The sequence below is a fragment of the Ichthyophthirius multifiliis genome (genome assembly GCF_000220395.1).
Source record: "Ichthyophthirius multifiliis unplaced genomic scaffold scaff_1120509251133, whole genome shotgun sequence".
NCBI lineage: Eukaryota > Ciliophora > Oligohymenophorea > Hymenostomatida > Ichthyophthirius > Ichthyophthirius multifiliis.
In genome coordinates, this window is record NW_004086173.1 from 4,405 (window position 1) to 16,903 (window position 12,499).

General features: G+C 19.2%; 6 protein-coding genes across 6 annotated transcripts, besides 9 other annotated features; 2 read left to right on the top strand and 4 right to left on the bottom strand. All coding sequences in view use genetic code 6, as the record gives it.

The window, feature by feature from the left end:
* Positions 1-451: 451 nt before the first annotated feature.
* Positions 452-500: a microsatellite.
* A 606-nt stretch (positions 501-1,106) lies between these two features.
* Positions 1,107-1,988, bottom strand: IMG5_146500 (hypothetical protein; the record flags this gene model as incomplete). Its single annotated transcript, XM_004031065.1, has 1 exon — positions 1,107-1,988. One exon carries the CDS (start codon positions 1,986-1,988, stop codon positions 1,107-1,109), a length of 882 nt encoding a protein of 293 aa, XP_004031113.1.
* Positions 1,989-2,223: 235 nt separating this feature from the next.
* Positions 2,224-2,263: a microsatellite.
* A 221-nt stretch (positions 2,264-2,484) lies between these two features.
* Positions 2,485-2,541: a microsatellite.
* Positions 2,542-2,576: 35 nt separating this feature from the next.
* On the top strand, positions 2,577-3,821 carry IMG5_146510 (hypothetical protein; the record flags this gene model as incomplete). The annotated part of the gene is made up of 3 exons (XM_004031066.1): positions 2,577-2,859; positions 2,901-3,199; positions 3,243-3,821. The coding sequence occupies exons 1-3, from the start codon at positions 2,625-2,627 to the stop codon at positions 3,819-3,821; spliced, it is 1,113 nt and encodes a 370-aa protein (XP_004031114.1). The 5' UTR covers positions 2,577-2,624.
* A 118-nt stretch (positions 3,822-3,939) lies between these two features.
* Positions 3,940-4,716, bottom strand: IMG5_146520 (Ras-related gtp-binding protein, putative; the record flags this gene model as incomplete). The annotated part of the gene is made up of 2 exons (XM_004031067.1): positions 3,940-4,481; positions 4,584-4,716. The coding sequence occupies 2 exons, from the start codon at positions 4,714-4,716 to the stop codon at positions 3,940-3,942; spliced, it is 675 nt and encodes a 224-aa protein (XP_004031115.1).
* A 241-nt stretch (positions 4,717-4,957) lies between these two features.
* Positions 4,958-4,987: a microsatellite.
* A 49-nt stretch (positions 4,988-5,036) lies between these two features.
* Positions 5,037-5,065: a microsatellite.
* Positions 5,066-5,322: 257 nt separating this feature from the next.
* Positions 5,323-7,272, top strand: IMG5_146530 (hypothetical protein; the record flags this gene model as incomplete). The annotated part of the gene is made up of 4 exons (XM_004031068.1): positions 5,323-5,398; positions 5,436-5,814; positions 5,864-6,464; positions 7,120-7,272. The coding sequence occupies 4 exons, from the start codon at positions 5,323-5,325 to the stop codon at positions 7,270-7,272; spliced, it is 1,209 nt and encodes a 402-aa protein (XP_004031116.1).
* Positions 6,468-6,508: a microsatellite.
* Positions 7,092-7,196: a microsatellite.
* Positions 7,273-8,153: 881 nt separating the features above from the next.
* Positions 8,154-8,219: a microsatellite.
* A 206-nt stretch (positions 8,220-8,425) lies between these two features.
* Positions 8,426-8,936, bottom strand: IMG5_146540 (hypothetical protein; the record flags this gene model as incomplete). The annotated part of the gene is made up of 3 exons (XM_004031069.1): positions 8,426-8,552; positions 8,596-8,801; positions 8,895-8,936. 3 exons carry the CDS (start codon positions 8,934-8,936, stop codon positions 8,426-8,428), a joined length of 375 nt encoding a protein of 124 aa, XP_004031117.1.
* Positions 8,830-8,889: a microsatellite.
* A 38-nt stretch (positions 8,937-8,974) lies between the features above and the next one.
* Positions 8,975-11,403, bottom strand: IMG5_146550 (hypothetical protein; the record flags this gene model as incomplete). The annotated part of the gene is made up of 5 exons (XM_004031070.1): positions 8,975-10,338; positions 10,381-10,475; positions 10,521-10,811; positions 11,046-11,266; positions 11,314-11,403. 5 exons carry the CDS (start codon positions 11,401-11,403, stop codon positions 8,975-8,977), a joined length of 2,061 nt encoding a protein of 686 aa, XP_004031118.1.
* Between the last annotated feature and the right edge of the window lie 1,096 nt (positions 11,404-12,499).

Below are 12,499 nucleotides of genomic sequence, written 5' to 3' on the forward strand. Positions count from 1 at the left end.
GGATTATTCGTGAAATTTCATTTCTTTAGCCATTCTATTAAGGTCTATAGTATTTCTATCGTGTAAAAATAAAGAGGTTTAATCTTAGTCTTTTTTGAACTATATGCATTTAAAAATGTTAACATTAGAAAAAAGTAAACCAAAATTAGGGTAAGAAATGTATTCTCCTTAATCAGAAAATTCAATGATTTAAGAAAGAATTTCTTCAATTTTTTTAAGGACGATTTGTTAACTTTTATTTGTTATTTTCGATTTTTACATTTTTTCTTGAATTTCGTTTTAAATGTTTGTTATTTTTTCAGTTTGTTTGCTTTTTCGGTCTATAAAATCCTAATATAAATATTTTACAGAATAATTTTTCTCATTAGAATCTCTATTTGCAAGTTTTTAAGAATTTTTATTTATTTATGGGTGAAAAGTGAAACTTTAATGTTTATGCCATGCAAATTATTATTATTATTTTTAAATGTTATTTTTTTTTTTTAAAGTAATATTATTTTAATAAAGATTTTAGTAATTCTATTTTGATGAACTAATATTGTTTAAGCTTTTTATATTTTTAATTAAATTTTTTTATACATTGTAATTTAATTTATTTCTTTTTTCTTAAATTTCTTATTCTTATTTATCGTATTACTTTATAATATTTAATTTACTTTCTAGTTCGTTTAATAAACTTTATTCGTTTTAATTTAAAAGGTTACTTTCTAATGCTTTTAGCTTTTGTAATGCTGAAAAATAATCTATTAATTCAGTCTATTTCTGTTCTTGAAGATTTAAATTCGATTACATTATTATATAAATCAATAAAAGTTATTTTTTTGTTAATTAAAATTATATTTAGTATTTTTTTTCTTATATTTTTTTAATATAATAAAAACGTAAAATAAATATATTTATATTTATTATTATAAGTATTTTATTAACTCTATTTTATAAATTTGTATTTATATATCTAAAAATTCAAAAATAAATATTAAATATTTTCTAAAAGAATAATTTAAAAATAAAAATTTTACAAAAAAAAAAAAAAAATTATAACAATAATATAAAAAAATATTTCATTTATTTTTTTAAAAAAAGAATAATAATATAATAAGTAAAACTCAACAAACCCCAAAACTCTTACAAGCCTCCTAGATCGCCCTACATTGCCAATTTCCTTTACTTCCAATCCCTCCAGTACAATCTCTGCAACTAGTTCCACAATTTTAAGCTCCTTCCTAAGCTAAATCACATGTATTTGGAGAAAGTGCAGCCCAAAAAAGTATACCTTTAACATCTTGTTAATTTTTTTTATATTGTAGAGTCTACTCTAAACTTGCTAAATCTTCACAAGTATTAACCAAATTTCTTGCTACTGTCATTTAATTTCCCTAAAGTTTATGTTAATTCCAATACATTCTGTTGTCGGGGGATTATTCAGGGTCATATACCATTACATTAACCCAGTTTAGTAATTCAATATTGTCTAAAGCTGCTTACTCTACGTTAGGGAAAGCTCCTGGAGACGCCCCAGTATTAATTGTTAATACAGAGGACATTTAATTATTATTATTTTTAGGAATTATTTTTCTAAAGGTCTATATAAATTCATTTATCCAATTTTTGGTATTATCAGATTCGGAATCTAGTTCAATTCCTATATTGTATTTTTAGGCAATATAAGCTGCATTTTGGGCTACTTTTGTTGGATTTGCCTATAAAAATCTATTTTAAAAATCCCAACCACCAATAGAAAGCATTACGTAAAAGTTGTCCTTTCTTTAGACTGATATTTGGGCTAAAGAATCTAAAAATTCTTGAGGAAGATTCGTTGAAACTTCTAATTCTAAAGGATCTAAAAATGATAAAATAGCAATATTTCCACCATTTTAAATTAACCATTTAGGAATGCCTCCTTTTAATTATTTTGTTTAATCGTATATTCCATCGTAAATAAATACATATGAACCGAATAATTTTTCTGGAATTCCTTTAGAACTCATTAATTATTATTGTGGGTTTGAATAGTTGAATGTTATATAAAATATTAATAATGTTGTAAATATGAAGGCTTTTATGATTATTGGAATATGATTTTTCATTATTTTAAAATTTAAAACCTATTTATTTTTATTGTGTAAAAAGATTTATATTTAAAAATATGAAAAAAAAAAATATAAAAATTATAAATATAAAATATATTTTCTTTAATTATTTATTAATTTTATGCATTATGTATTTATTAAAAATTATATAATTTTATTTAAAAATTTTATAAAGCAATTACAATTTATAAATTATTTTTAGCTTTTATATTTTATTGTAATTTATCTTTATTTTTAAAAAAATATAAGATTTAATTTAATAAATATTTTAACTATTTTGTTTTATATTGGCATGGCATAATATAAAGTGTAATAATTATTAAAATTATTTATTATATTTTTTACTTTAATTAATTTACAAAAATATAATGGTAATTACATTATTTTATTGCTTTTTAATTTATCATTAAAAAATTACTTTAATATATAATTAATTAAAATATTTTAATTTTTTTTATCGTTAATAAATTATTAAATAAAAATACTTTTTTTTAAAATAAAATTAATTAATATTATTAAAAACAAAACTTATATATGAATATAATCGATTCACATAAGCTTTAGATAATCCTTAAGGAATCATCTGAAACTCTTTCATTTTTATAATCAGTTCTTCCTTAAGACGATTTATCATCCGAACTTGCCGGATATGAAATATCGAAATTATTAAAAAAATAAAAATAACTTGAAAAAGAATACGCATAATTAGTTTAAATTCGTACATCTCTTACAGGAATTCAAAATAAAAAATAACTTATAGAAATCCAAAGTTAAAAACTATTATTTTAATATAAATAAAAAAATAAAAAGATAAAATTGTGGAAGTAGCTTCAAATTTAAAAGAAAGCACAAAAAAATTATGTAGGTTATTTAAAGAAAACCCCGACATAGAAAGCGATTCAGCCAAAGTATAAAGAGATAGGAGAGAATTTATGAAAATGATAGAACTTTTAATTCAAATGGTGCAAAATGGAAGCATACATAAATTTTTTAATATGACCACATAAGAACTAGAAGAATAAGACAAATTAAGGAAATTAATATAAATGGAAAAAGAGCTTTGTAATGATATAAAATAGTTATAAGTAGATAGATTAAATGAAACTAAAGTAATTTATTTATAAATATATGAAATTAAAATATATTAATAAGGAATATGAATAAGAATAAGTTGAGATCAATTTAAAAATATAAACATTTAAAGAAAAACTTTTATATAAAAAAAATAGAGCATATGCTAAAAATTCTTATAGAGAAAAAGAAAAACGTTCAGAAGAATCGACTGATTTTAGAACTTTTGACATAGAATAAAAGCATATTTAAGATTAAATTAAAAATTTATAAAATAAAATAGATACTGAAAATTAGGTGTTTTAAGAATTAAAAGATTTTCTTGTCAAAAAAGAAGAGTAAGCAAGACTTTCGTCAGACGAATGGGAGAAGAAAACTCAAATTTTAAAACTTAAATTAGAAGAAAAAATCGAAATTTTAAATAAAGAAAAGGAAAAGTGTACAGAAGAATTAATTAAACTCAGATAATGGTAAGAAGAAATTGAAGAAGAAAGATAAAGAATTGAGAGATTAGAAATTAAAGAAGCTAAATAAAAAGAAGAAAATTAACTAAACCTTATAAGAATAGATAATGCTTTAAAACTTATATAATAGGAATATATAGAATGGAAAGAATAAGGAGGAGGAAAGAAAAAATCAAAAGGAAAAAAAAAAAAATGAAATTTAAATATTTATTAATATATATAGTTTTAGAATTTTTTTTAAAAAAAAAATTTTTTTACTTTTTAAAAAGGGAGAAAAATACAATTTATAATTAATTTATATTTTTTTTCATATATCAATTACAACATTTTTTCTTTTATTTTTATTATTTTGATTGTAAATTAATTTTATTCGTATTTTTTTAATACCCCTCTTATAAAACATTAAAATTAATAATACTTAACGGCTTACTTTCTTAATTTTATTAATTAAGTTCGATTTACTCAATACCCATTTTACTCAATTAAATAAAAGACTCATATATATTGATGTTATTCAAAGCACTAGTTTCTAAAAAAGGTAAATTATATTATTTTGCTAAAATTTCACCATCTTATTTTGTAACCTATCTTTCTTCTTCTTTAGAATCACATTTATTGCCAACTAAAAATATACATACATTTTAATTATCGCTATGCTCTTTTATATTATATAACCAATTTTCTACATTCAAAAAAGAGTTTTTATTTTGAACTGAATAAACTAATAAAATTCCGTGAGCACCTTTATAATAGTTTTATGTTATGGTCCGGTATTTTTCTTATCCAGCAGTATCCCATATTTATAATTTTATTTTTTTTCCTTATATTTCTAAATATTTTAACTAAAAATCGATTCCTATTAATACATATTATCTTAATATATTAATAAATCTGAATAATTTGACAAATATTTATATATATATATAATATTATTTAAAACATAGAATTTTTTATATACCAACTGTATTTGTATGTGATAATGAAAATTTATCATCACAAAATCTTAAAGCAATACATGTTTTTCCCACTGTAGAGTCTCCGATTATTAATAATTTTAAAATTGTATCAACCTTTTCTTTAGCAATTTTCATTTATATTATAAAAAAATATTTTATAATTATTAAGTATTCGTATTTATAAAATAATTTAACTTAGGATAATAAAATAATAATAAATAAAATTGCTATTATTATTTTTATAAATGAAAAATTAATTTTTTATATAAATAAACAAATGCTTATCAAAATCAATTCAGTTTTAATGTTTTTCAACAATATTTTTATGATTATAAATATATTATTTAATTGTTAAAAAAAAAATTATGTTTATTTTTATTTTATTTATTAATATTTTTTTATTAATTAAATGAATCTTTGAATTTATTATAAATTAAAATTAAAAAAAAAAATTGTAAAAAAGTTAAAATAAAAAAGATTAAAAATTTAATAATATAATTATTGAGATAATTATACCTTTCAAAAAAAATAAAATAATTAATAAAATTAAATGAATAAAAAACTAAGAATAATCTATTTAATATAAATTTCATAATAAATATATATTTATATAAATAAAATTATTAAAAAATAACAATTAATAATTTAAATTTACATTTTTAAAAAAAAAAACATTTTGTAAAAATAAATAGCAAAAAAAATATATATTATTTTAAGATTATAAAAAACTATATATAAATAATGATAAATCAATTCGGTTAGTTATACAAGATGTTTATTAGACCAACCCGCTAAGAATATAATAATCAAGATTTAGGTAAAATTAAACATTTTTAATATATATAAAAAAAAAGGAAATCCATACCAAATATATGGATAATATAAATCAAAAAGAGAAGATATAATAATTCTTAACAAAAAAGGATAAAAACTTTAATGTTCTTTATTTTACCCTTTACTTTTAAGTTAGAGTAATGATGATTTTCCTTTAAAAAAGATAAATTGTGTTATATATTGTCATTGTAACAGTGGATCTCGATTAGAACCTCTTAGATTTCTACCTTAATTAATATCTAAAGGTCTAGCTTTATTTTGTTTCGATTTTTCTGGAAGTGGACTTTCTGAAGGCGAATACGTAACTTTAGGAAAAAACGAAAGTGAAGATTTAGATTTAATAATCTAATATTTAAAAAATAGTGAAAAAGTAAGTAATATGATATTATGGGGAAGAAGGTATAGAAAAAATAAGAAATTTTTACTTTTTTAATATAAATATAAATAGTATGGGCGCTGTAACATGTTTTTAATATTTAAACAAACCAGGCTCTATGAGAAATATCAAAGGTGTAATATTTGATAGTGGATTTGCAAATTTAAAATTTCTTGCACAAGATTTAGCTAAATAGAAAACAGGAATGCCTTCAATTTTAATAGAGACAGCTTTAAGCTTTATAAGCGAATAAATTAAATAAAAATGCAATTTAGATATAAAAAGTATTGATTTGACAAAAAATATACATAATCTGCATATCCCATGCTTTTTTATTTGTTCCAAAGAAGATACTTTTATCAAATGTTAACACACTGAACAGCTTTATAATAGGTATAATGGAAGAAAATGGCTTGAATATGTGAATGGAAACCATAACGCAGATAGATAACCTGAGTTTGTCGAAAAAATAAGCGTATGGATTTTTAAATTGTTTGAAGAAAATCTTAAAAATAATAATAATATTGATTAGAATTTAAGAAAATAATAAAGCTTTCATATGATGAGTTAATCTAGTATCAGCATTAATATAAATAATAATTTGAAAAGATCGTAAACTCCTATTTATTTCAAAACAGGCGAAAAAGATAATATAGAGACTGACAAAAATATTGTGAAAAAAGAAGAAAAAACAGAAGAAAAAATCGAAGAAAAAAATATCAGAGAAATTTCTGAATATGATAAAAGTCAATTAAAAAAATATTTAAATTAATTCATTCGAAAAAGTGATAACTCCCTATATATACAAAAAACAGAAAGTATTTAAACTAATAATTAATATAATTCGCCTTCCTAAACAAGAGTCTCTACTGAAGAAAATACTAATAATAAGGAAAAATAATTGAATGAAAAGACTTCTAGTTTTTTAAGCAATTAATATGAAGATAGTTTGGATTAATAAAAAACAGCAGTTAGTATTTAAAATAATAACTAACATAATTTTTAAGATTCCCCTTTAATAACTACTATAAAAATAAAAAGATAGATTTCTGAATAGTTCTCCAGTTAAAATTAACAAAGTGACTAATCAAAAATGTTTGGAAATTTATATTCTTATGAAAATTTAAATGATAAATATTTTAATATTCCCACTGCTTCCTTTATGCCTACACCAACTTTCACACCTAAAAAAGACATACCTATAATCTAAAATCTGAAAGAAAAGTCGATTTCAAGTAGTTTAGTAATTTAAAATGTTTCGGAATTGTATTAAAATATTTCAGCTAAAGACATTCCTTCCTAATAATTTGAATAAACTATAATTAAAGATTTTTCTAGTTTGTAATATTAATAAACTAATGAAAAAGAATTTTCTACTTAATAATTTTAATAATATAAAAAAGAAGATACAGCTACAAAGAATAAATTCAAAAATAACAGATCAGTTACTATTGATTTTTAATAGTTTTCTAAAATAATGAATAAATAAATAAATTCAGAAAATAATAACCCAAATATTTGTAATAATAATACAAATTATTAAAATAATTAAATTTCGATTAAAAGCTAACCAAACATATATATTTAAAAAGAAGTAAATATTCATTAAAATAACATCCAGAATAACATATATAATAATTAATAATAAATTGTAGATAATTTAAAAATTAATCAATAAAGCATTCAGTTAAACAAGTAATAATTCAATAAAAATAATATTTACCAAAATAATAGCTATGTTGATTAAAATAATTTAAAGAAAGGTGATATTAATATAATAGAATAAAATAAAATTTTCATTTAATAAATCTAATAGAAATATTAGTTTCTCTAATAATAATGTTAAGAAATATAATAATTGAAAGAAAACGATAGACCATTCTTAAATTAAAATTATAATCCATTACAAACAAATGTTTTTAAAACTCAATATTCTTTAGATTTATCCTAATATTAAAGTTAGAATAATAACATTAGTAGCAGTGTAGATTTTAAAACAATTTAAACATAAACACATATATTCAAAGATATATCTCCATAATTAAAATTTTATTAATAATTTAGATGAATATATAATAATAAATATATATATTTAAATTTATAAACAATTATTAAATATAAATAAATAAAATTATTTATTTATTAATGTTTTTATTTACATAAATATATTTATGTTTTTTTTTATGTATTTCTATTTATCGATTTTGAAAATATTATATAAAATGTTTAAATTATAATATTTCTATTTAAAATATTTTTTTTTTTAATTTATATAAAAACAATAAAAATTACAACTTTTAAATTAAAGCAATAATCAAATTATTTTCAATATTTTTTTAAAATTGAAAAAAAATATATGCCTATTATTTATTATAATTTAAAATTATATAATTAGTTTTTTAAATTTAAAAATATTATATATTTTTTTAAAAAAATTATTTTTTAATTAAGTATTTATGATTAAGTTAATAACTATTTTTAAATGTAAACTAAGTTTATATTATAAATTAAAATAAATATTAATTTATTTTAAATAGAAATTATAAAAAAATAAAATAAACATTTATAATATGTTCTTTTTTATTTTGTAGCATAAATTTTATTTATAATCATTATAATATTTTTGAAGATATATCATTATTCAAAATTTTAAACTTCTATTAATGGTGCTAAAACCTACTAATATTAAGGATATTCTTATAAAAGTTATTCGATACATTATTAAATATTATTATTTATTTCTTTTTATTCTTAATATTTTCTATTTAAAAAAAAAAATATAAAATAAGCAAAATAAAAAATACATTATTAATTATGATTCTGGATAAGTTAATTTCGCATTTTTATTAACTAAATCATCATATTTTTTGGACTAAGCTTATTTATAACTAATTTTGAATATATTTGAATTCTTTTCGAGTTTTAACATACACAATTTCATATCCATATCATAAGTATCGGCTTCTAATTCTTATAAATTATTTCCTTCAGATTCAATTTAATTATTAAGCTAATAAATAATTAATTATTAATAATTTAAAAATAAATATAAATTTAATATATAAAAAAAATTATTTTAAATTTATATTATAATAAAATTTACTTCTTAAACTTCATTTTATTTTTATTTGATAGTTTTATCCATTTACTCTGAGTTTTTGGTAGTTTAATTAAGCGTAATTTTCAACTATTAAGTTTTTTAATAGTTAAGGCTGTATTGTCTACATTTTTTGATTTATTCTAACTATCTATACTACTAAAAGTTTTATCCTTATTCATATATTTCAATTAAATAGTTTCTCTCTTATAAACTGTTCTTTCCATTTCTGCAATAATAGTTTCCTACTTTTTCCTGAATTCATCTAATCTCAATTCCATTCTATGAATTTCCTTCTTTAATTCTTAAATTTCAGTTTATCCTACTGTAGGATCTAATGCATCTTGCATTTCTTTTTCAAGCTAAATTTTTCTTTCCCATAAAAGAATTTACCTCTCACATTCTACAATTTCGGCCAATAATTCAGCTTTTTCTTCTTTCAAATTATCGATTTCGACTTCTAATTTAACAGATTCTTTTTCGAATTCTTTCAACTTTTGTTCGAATTCTGAATTAATATTGAAGTTTTAATTATCCAATTTTGCCTATTTTTCCTTATTTCTGTGTAAAGCGTCATTTAATTTATTCATGTCATTTCTCAAGTTTTTCAAAGCATTTTAAATATCCCTAATTTCTTTTTCATAAGATCTATAATTTTAATTCAAACGCATTTTCTTTTACTCCATAATAGTCTATTTAGTCTTTAATTAAGAAACTTCTTCTTCCAATTTATTATATCTATTATTTTACATAACTAAAAAAGTTTATTTTTTAATCCATTCTCTTTACATTTATTCGTTTTCATAAGCTTTTTCATCCGCCAATCTTTTCAAATTATTCCTTTTGGCTTCCAAAGGACCCCTACTGGAATCACTTTAATTACTGCTTAATTTATCATGTTCTCTATTCAATCTTCCTACTTCGTGTTATTTTTTCTCATTTAAATCATGTCCTTATCTTATTTAAACCTCATAAGTGGCCACAGTAATTTCTTTTTCTTCTCTTTCCTTTATTACCTCTTTTTTCTTTTATTCAAGTACTTCAATTTATGATTAAGTGTTTAATTGATCAATTTTTACACGGGCAATTTCATTACATATATTTTCCAATTCAACAGCTTTATCTTCAATGTCAATTGCAATTTGGTTAGCTTGTTTATTCAAATTTGTAGCTGTTTTTTCGATTGTAGTATGTTCTGATTTTTAATGAATTAAATCTTCATAAAGCTTCTTTATTTCTGTGTGAAGTTTCATTATATTTGTCTCAATTAAATCCATTTATTCTTCAATACTGTTTGTATCTATTTCAGCTTTCGATGTTTCAGTTTCTGTTTAATGCAAAGATTATGTCAATAAATTTATTTAAGCTTCCAATTTACTTCTTTCTTCATGCAATTCGTATTATTTTCTTTCCAAATATGTTCTTTCATAATCTAATTTCTTTTTTTTTCCTTTAATTATTTTAATTTAAAATAAATAAAAAAAAAATATACCTTATAATACTTCTTATGTATCATTTTGTTTTCTTATTTCTGAATTCACACCGTTTAATTCAGTTCCGATTTACAAATTAAGTTCTTATTATCCTCTAAAATAAAAAATATAATATTAATATAATATATAAATTTTTTACTTAAGTGCCTCTTTAATAGCCTACAAAGCATTGTCCATTCTTTACATAGTCATAAGTGATTTTTACCATCTTTCAAGCAAATTTTTTTTCGAAGCAATAATTTTTTGCATTTCTAAATGAGCTTCTTTTAAAATTTAACGCGCTTGTTCAGTTTCTTCTTTTTGAGAAATTAATTATGCAGTCAATATAGTTTTTAATTCTGTAAGTCTTTTTATTTCCTCATTCATTTAATTTATGAGTAAATCTTAACTTTTCTTCTATTATTCCAAAGAAACAACATTCTCTTCAGCTCTATAAGTGTTTGTTTTAGTATTTATTATTTAACCTTTCATTTATTAATTAAATTCTGCTATCTAAAATAAGGTTCTAGTTAATTTAGATAATTCATCTTATGCCTTTATGTATTTTTTCGTAATTCTTCTAGCTCTTTTTTTTAGTTTAATAAGTTTCGTTATCAATTTTTAACTTTTATTCAGCTTCAATTCTTTTAATTTTTTTATATTATTTATTTCAAAAAATAAATACCTTAATTTTTAAACCCAATTATAATTTTCATGAGCTTGTTCAAAATTCATTTAATTTTCAGCTAATTATTATTGTACAGAATATAATCTTACACCAACATCTTCTTTAGTTTTTTCTAATTTCTTTAAATTAGAATCGCATTCAATTAATTTCTAATCAACTCTTTCATGTTCATCTGTTAATTATTTTGTTAAAGCAGCTTGTAATTCTTATAGCAAATGCTATTTATTTAATTATTTTTTTTAAATAATAAATAATAGATTTTTACATGATCTGCGGGTAAAAAAGCCATTTCATCATTATCTTCGAAATTTTCATCAACTGCATTTTGAGGGGCTTCGTTAAGATTATTACTCATTTATTTTTTAATTGTGTGTGTAAATTTTATTTTTAATTTTTTTATTTTTGTTAACTAAAAAAAAATAAGTTTTATATTTTTATTTATTTTCTTTATTTTTATTTTTAAAAGTTGTTTTTTTAAAAAATATATAATTCATTTTTAATTGAAAAAACTAAAAAAATAAAAATTAATATATTAAAAAGATATACAAAATATTGATTTAACTTTATTTTTTTCAAATATTAAAATTTAGATTAATTCTTATTATTGTACCCAAAATAGAATTATTTAATTCACAAAGCCATTTTGGGTATTAAGAAATTAATTAATTTAAAAATTATAAAGCAATTTAATTTTCTATTTTTTACTTTTAAACAATTTCTTCGACAATATTAACTTTGAAAATATTACTCACTTTTTTATGTTCAAAATATTACTTTATAATTTATATTGTTTCATTTTATTTCTCGTTCTTTACCTATATATTTTATTTAATACTCTATTATATATTAACTACCTTTTTTTAAATTATTTATTTTATTTATTCTGTAAATTAAGATTCTTAGTTAGTCTTATAATTTTGTTATAATTCGTGATAATATATCCTTTATTTGAAGTCAGTAAACCTTTTTGTTAATTCTTAAAAATTAAAATCATTGTTTTCATCATTATCCATTGAGATAAATAAATCTTATTAATTCTACTAATTAATTTAAAGTTTTAGTTTATATAATTAAGGATTAAAATTCATTATTAAATTCATTTTTTAAAGATTTAAATTAGGAATTTATTGAATTAATTCACTTAAATAGAATTTTATTGTTTGTGAAGAAAAAAACTTTGCTTCAATTTTTTAAAACAAATCCAAAATTTCTTTATTTTAAGAACATTTTATTTCTAAAATATTACTTCCAAGTAATTTTCTGTATTTATCTTTTATTGAAGGGTTATTTAGTATTTTATTTATTGTATTATTTTTGGTTATAGTTTGTACAAAGTTTAGGCTTTTATTCTTTAATTTTTAAATATCGTTTTTAAAAAAAAATTATGTTTTTTATATTCCTTTTTTAATAAACTTTTGTGTGTTAAAATCCTCTTTTTAATATTTTTCAAT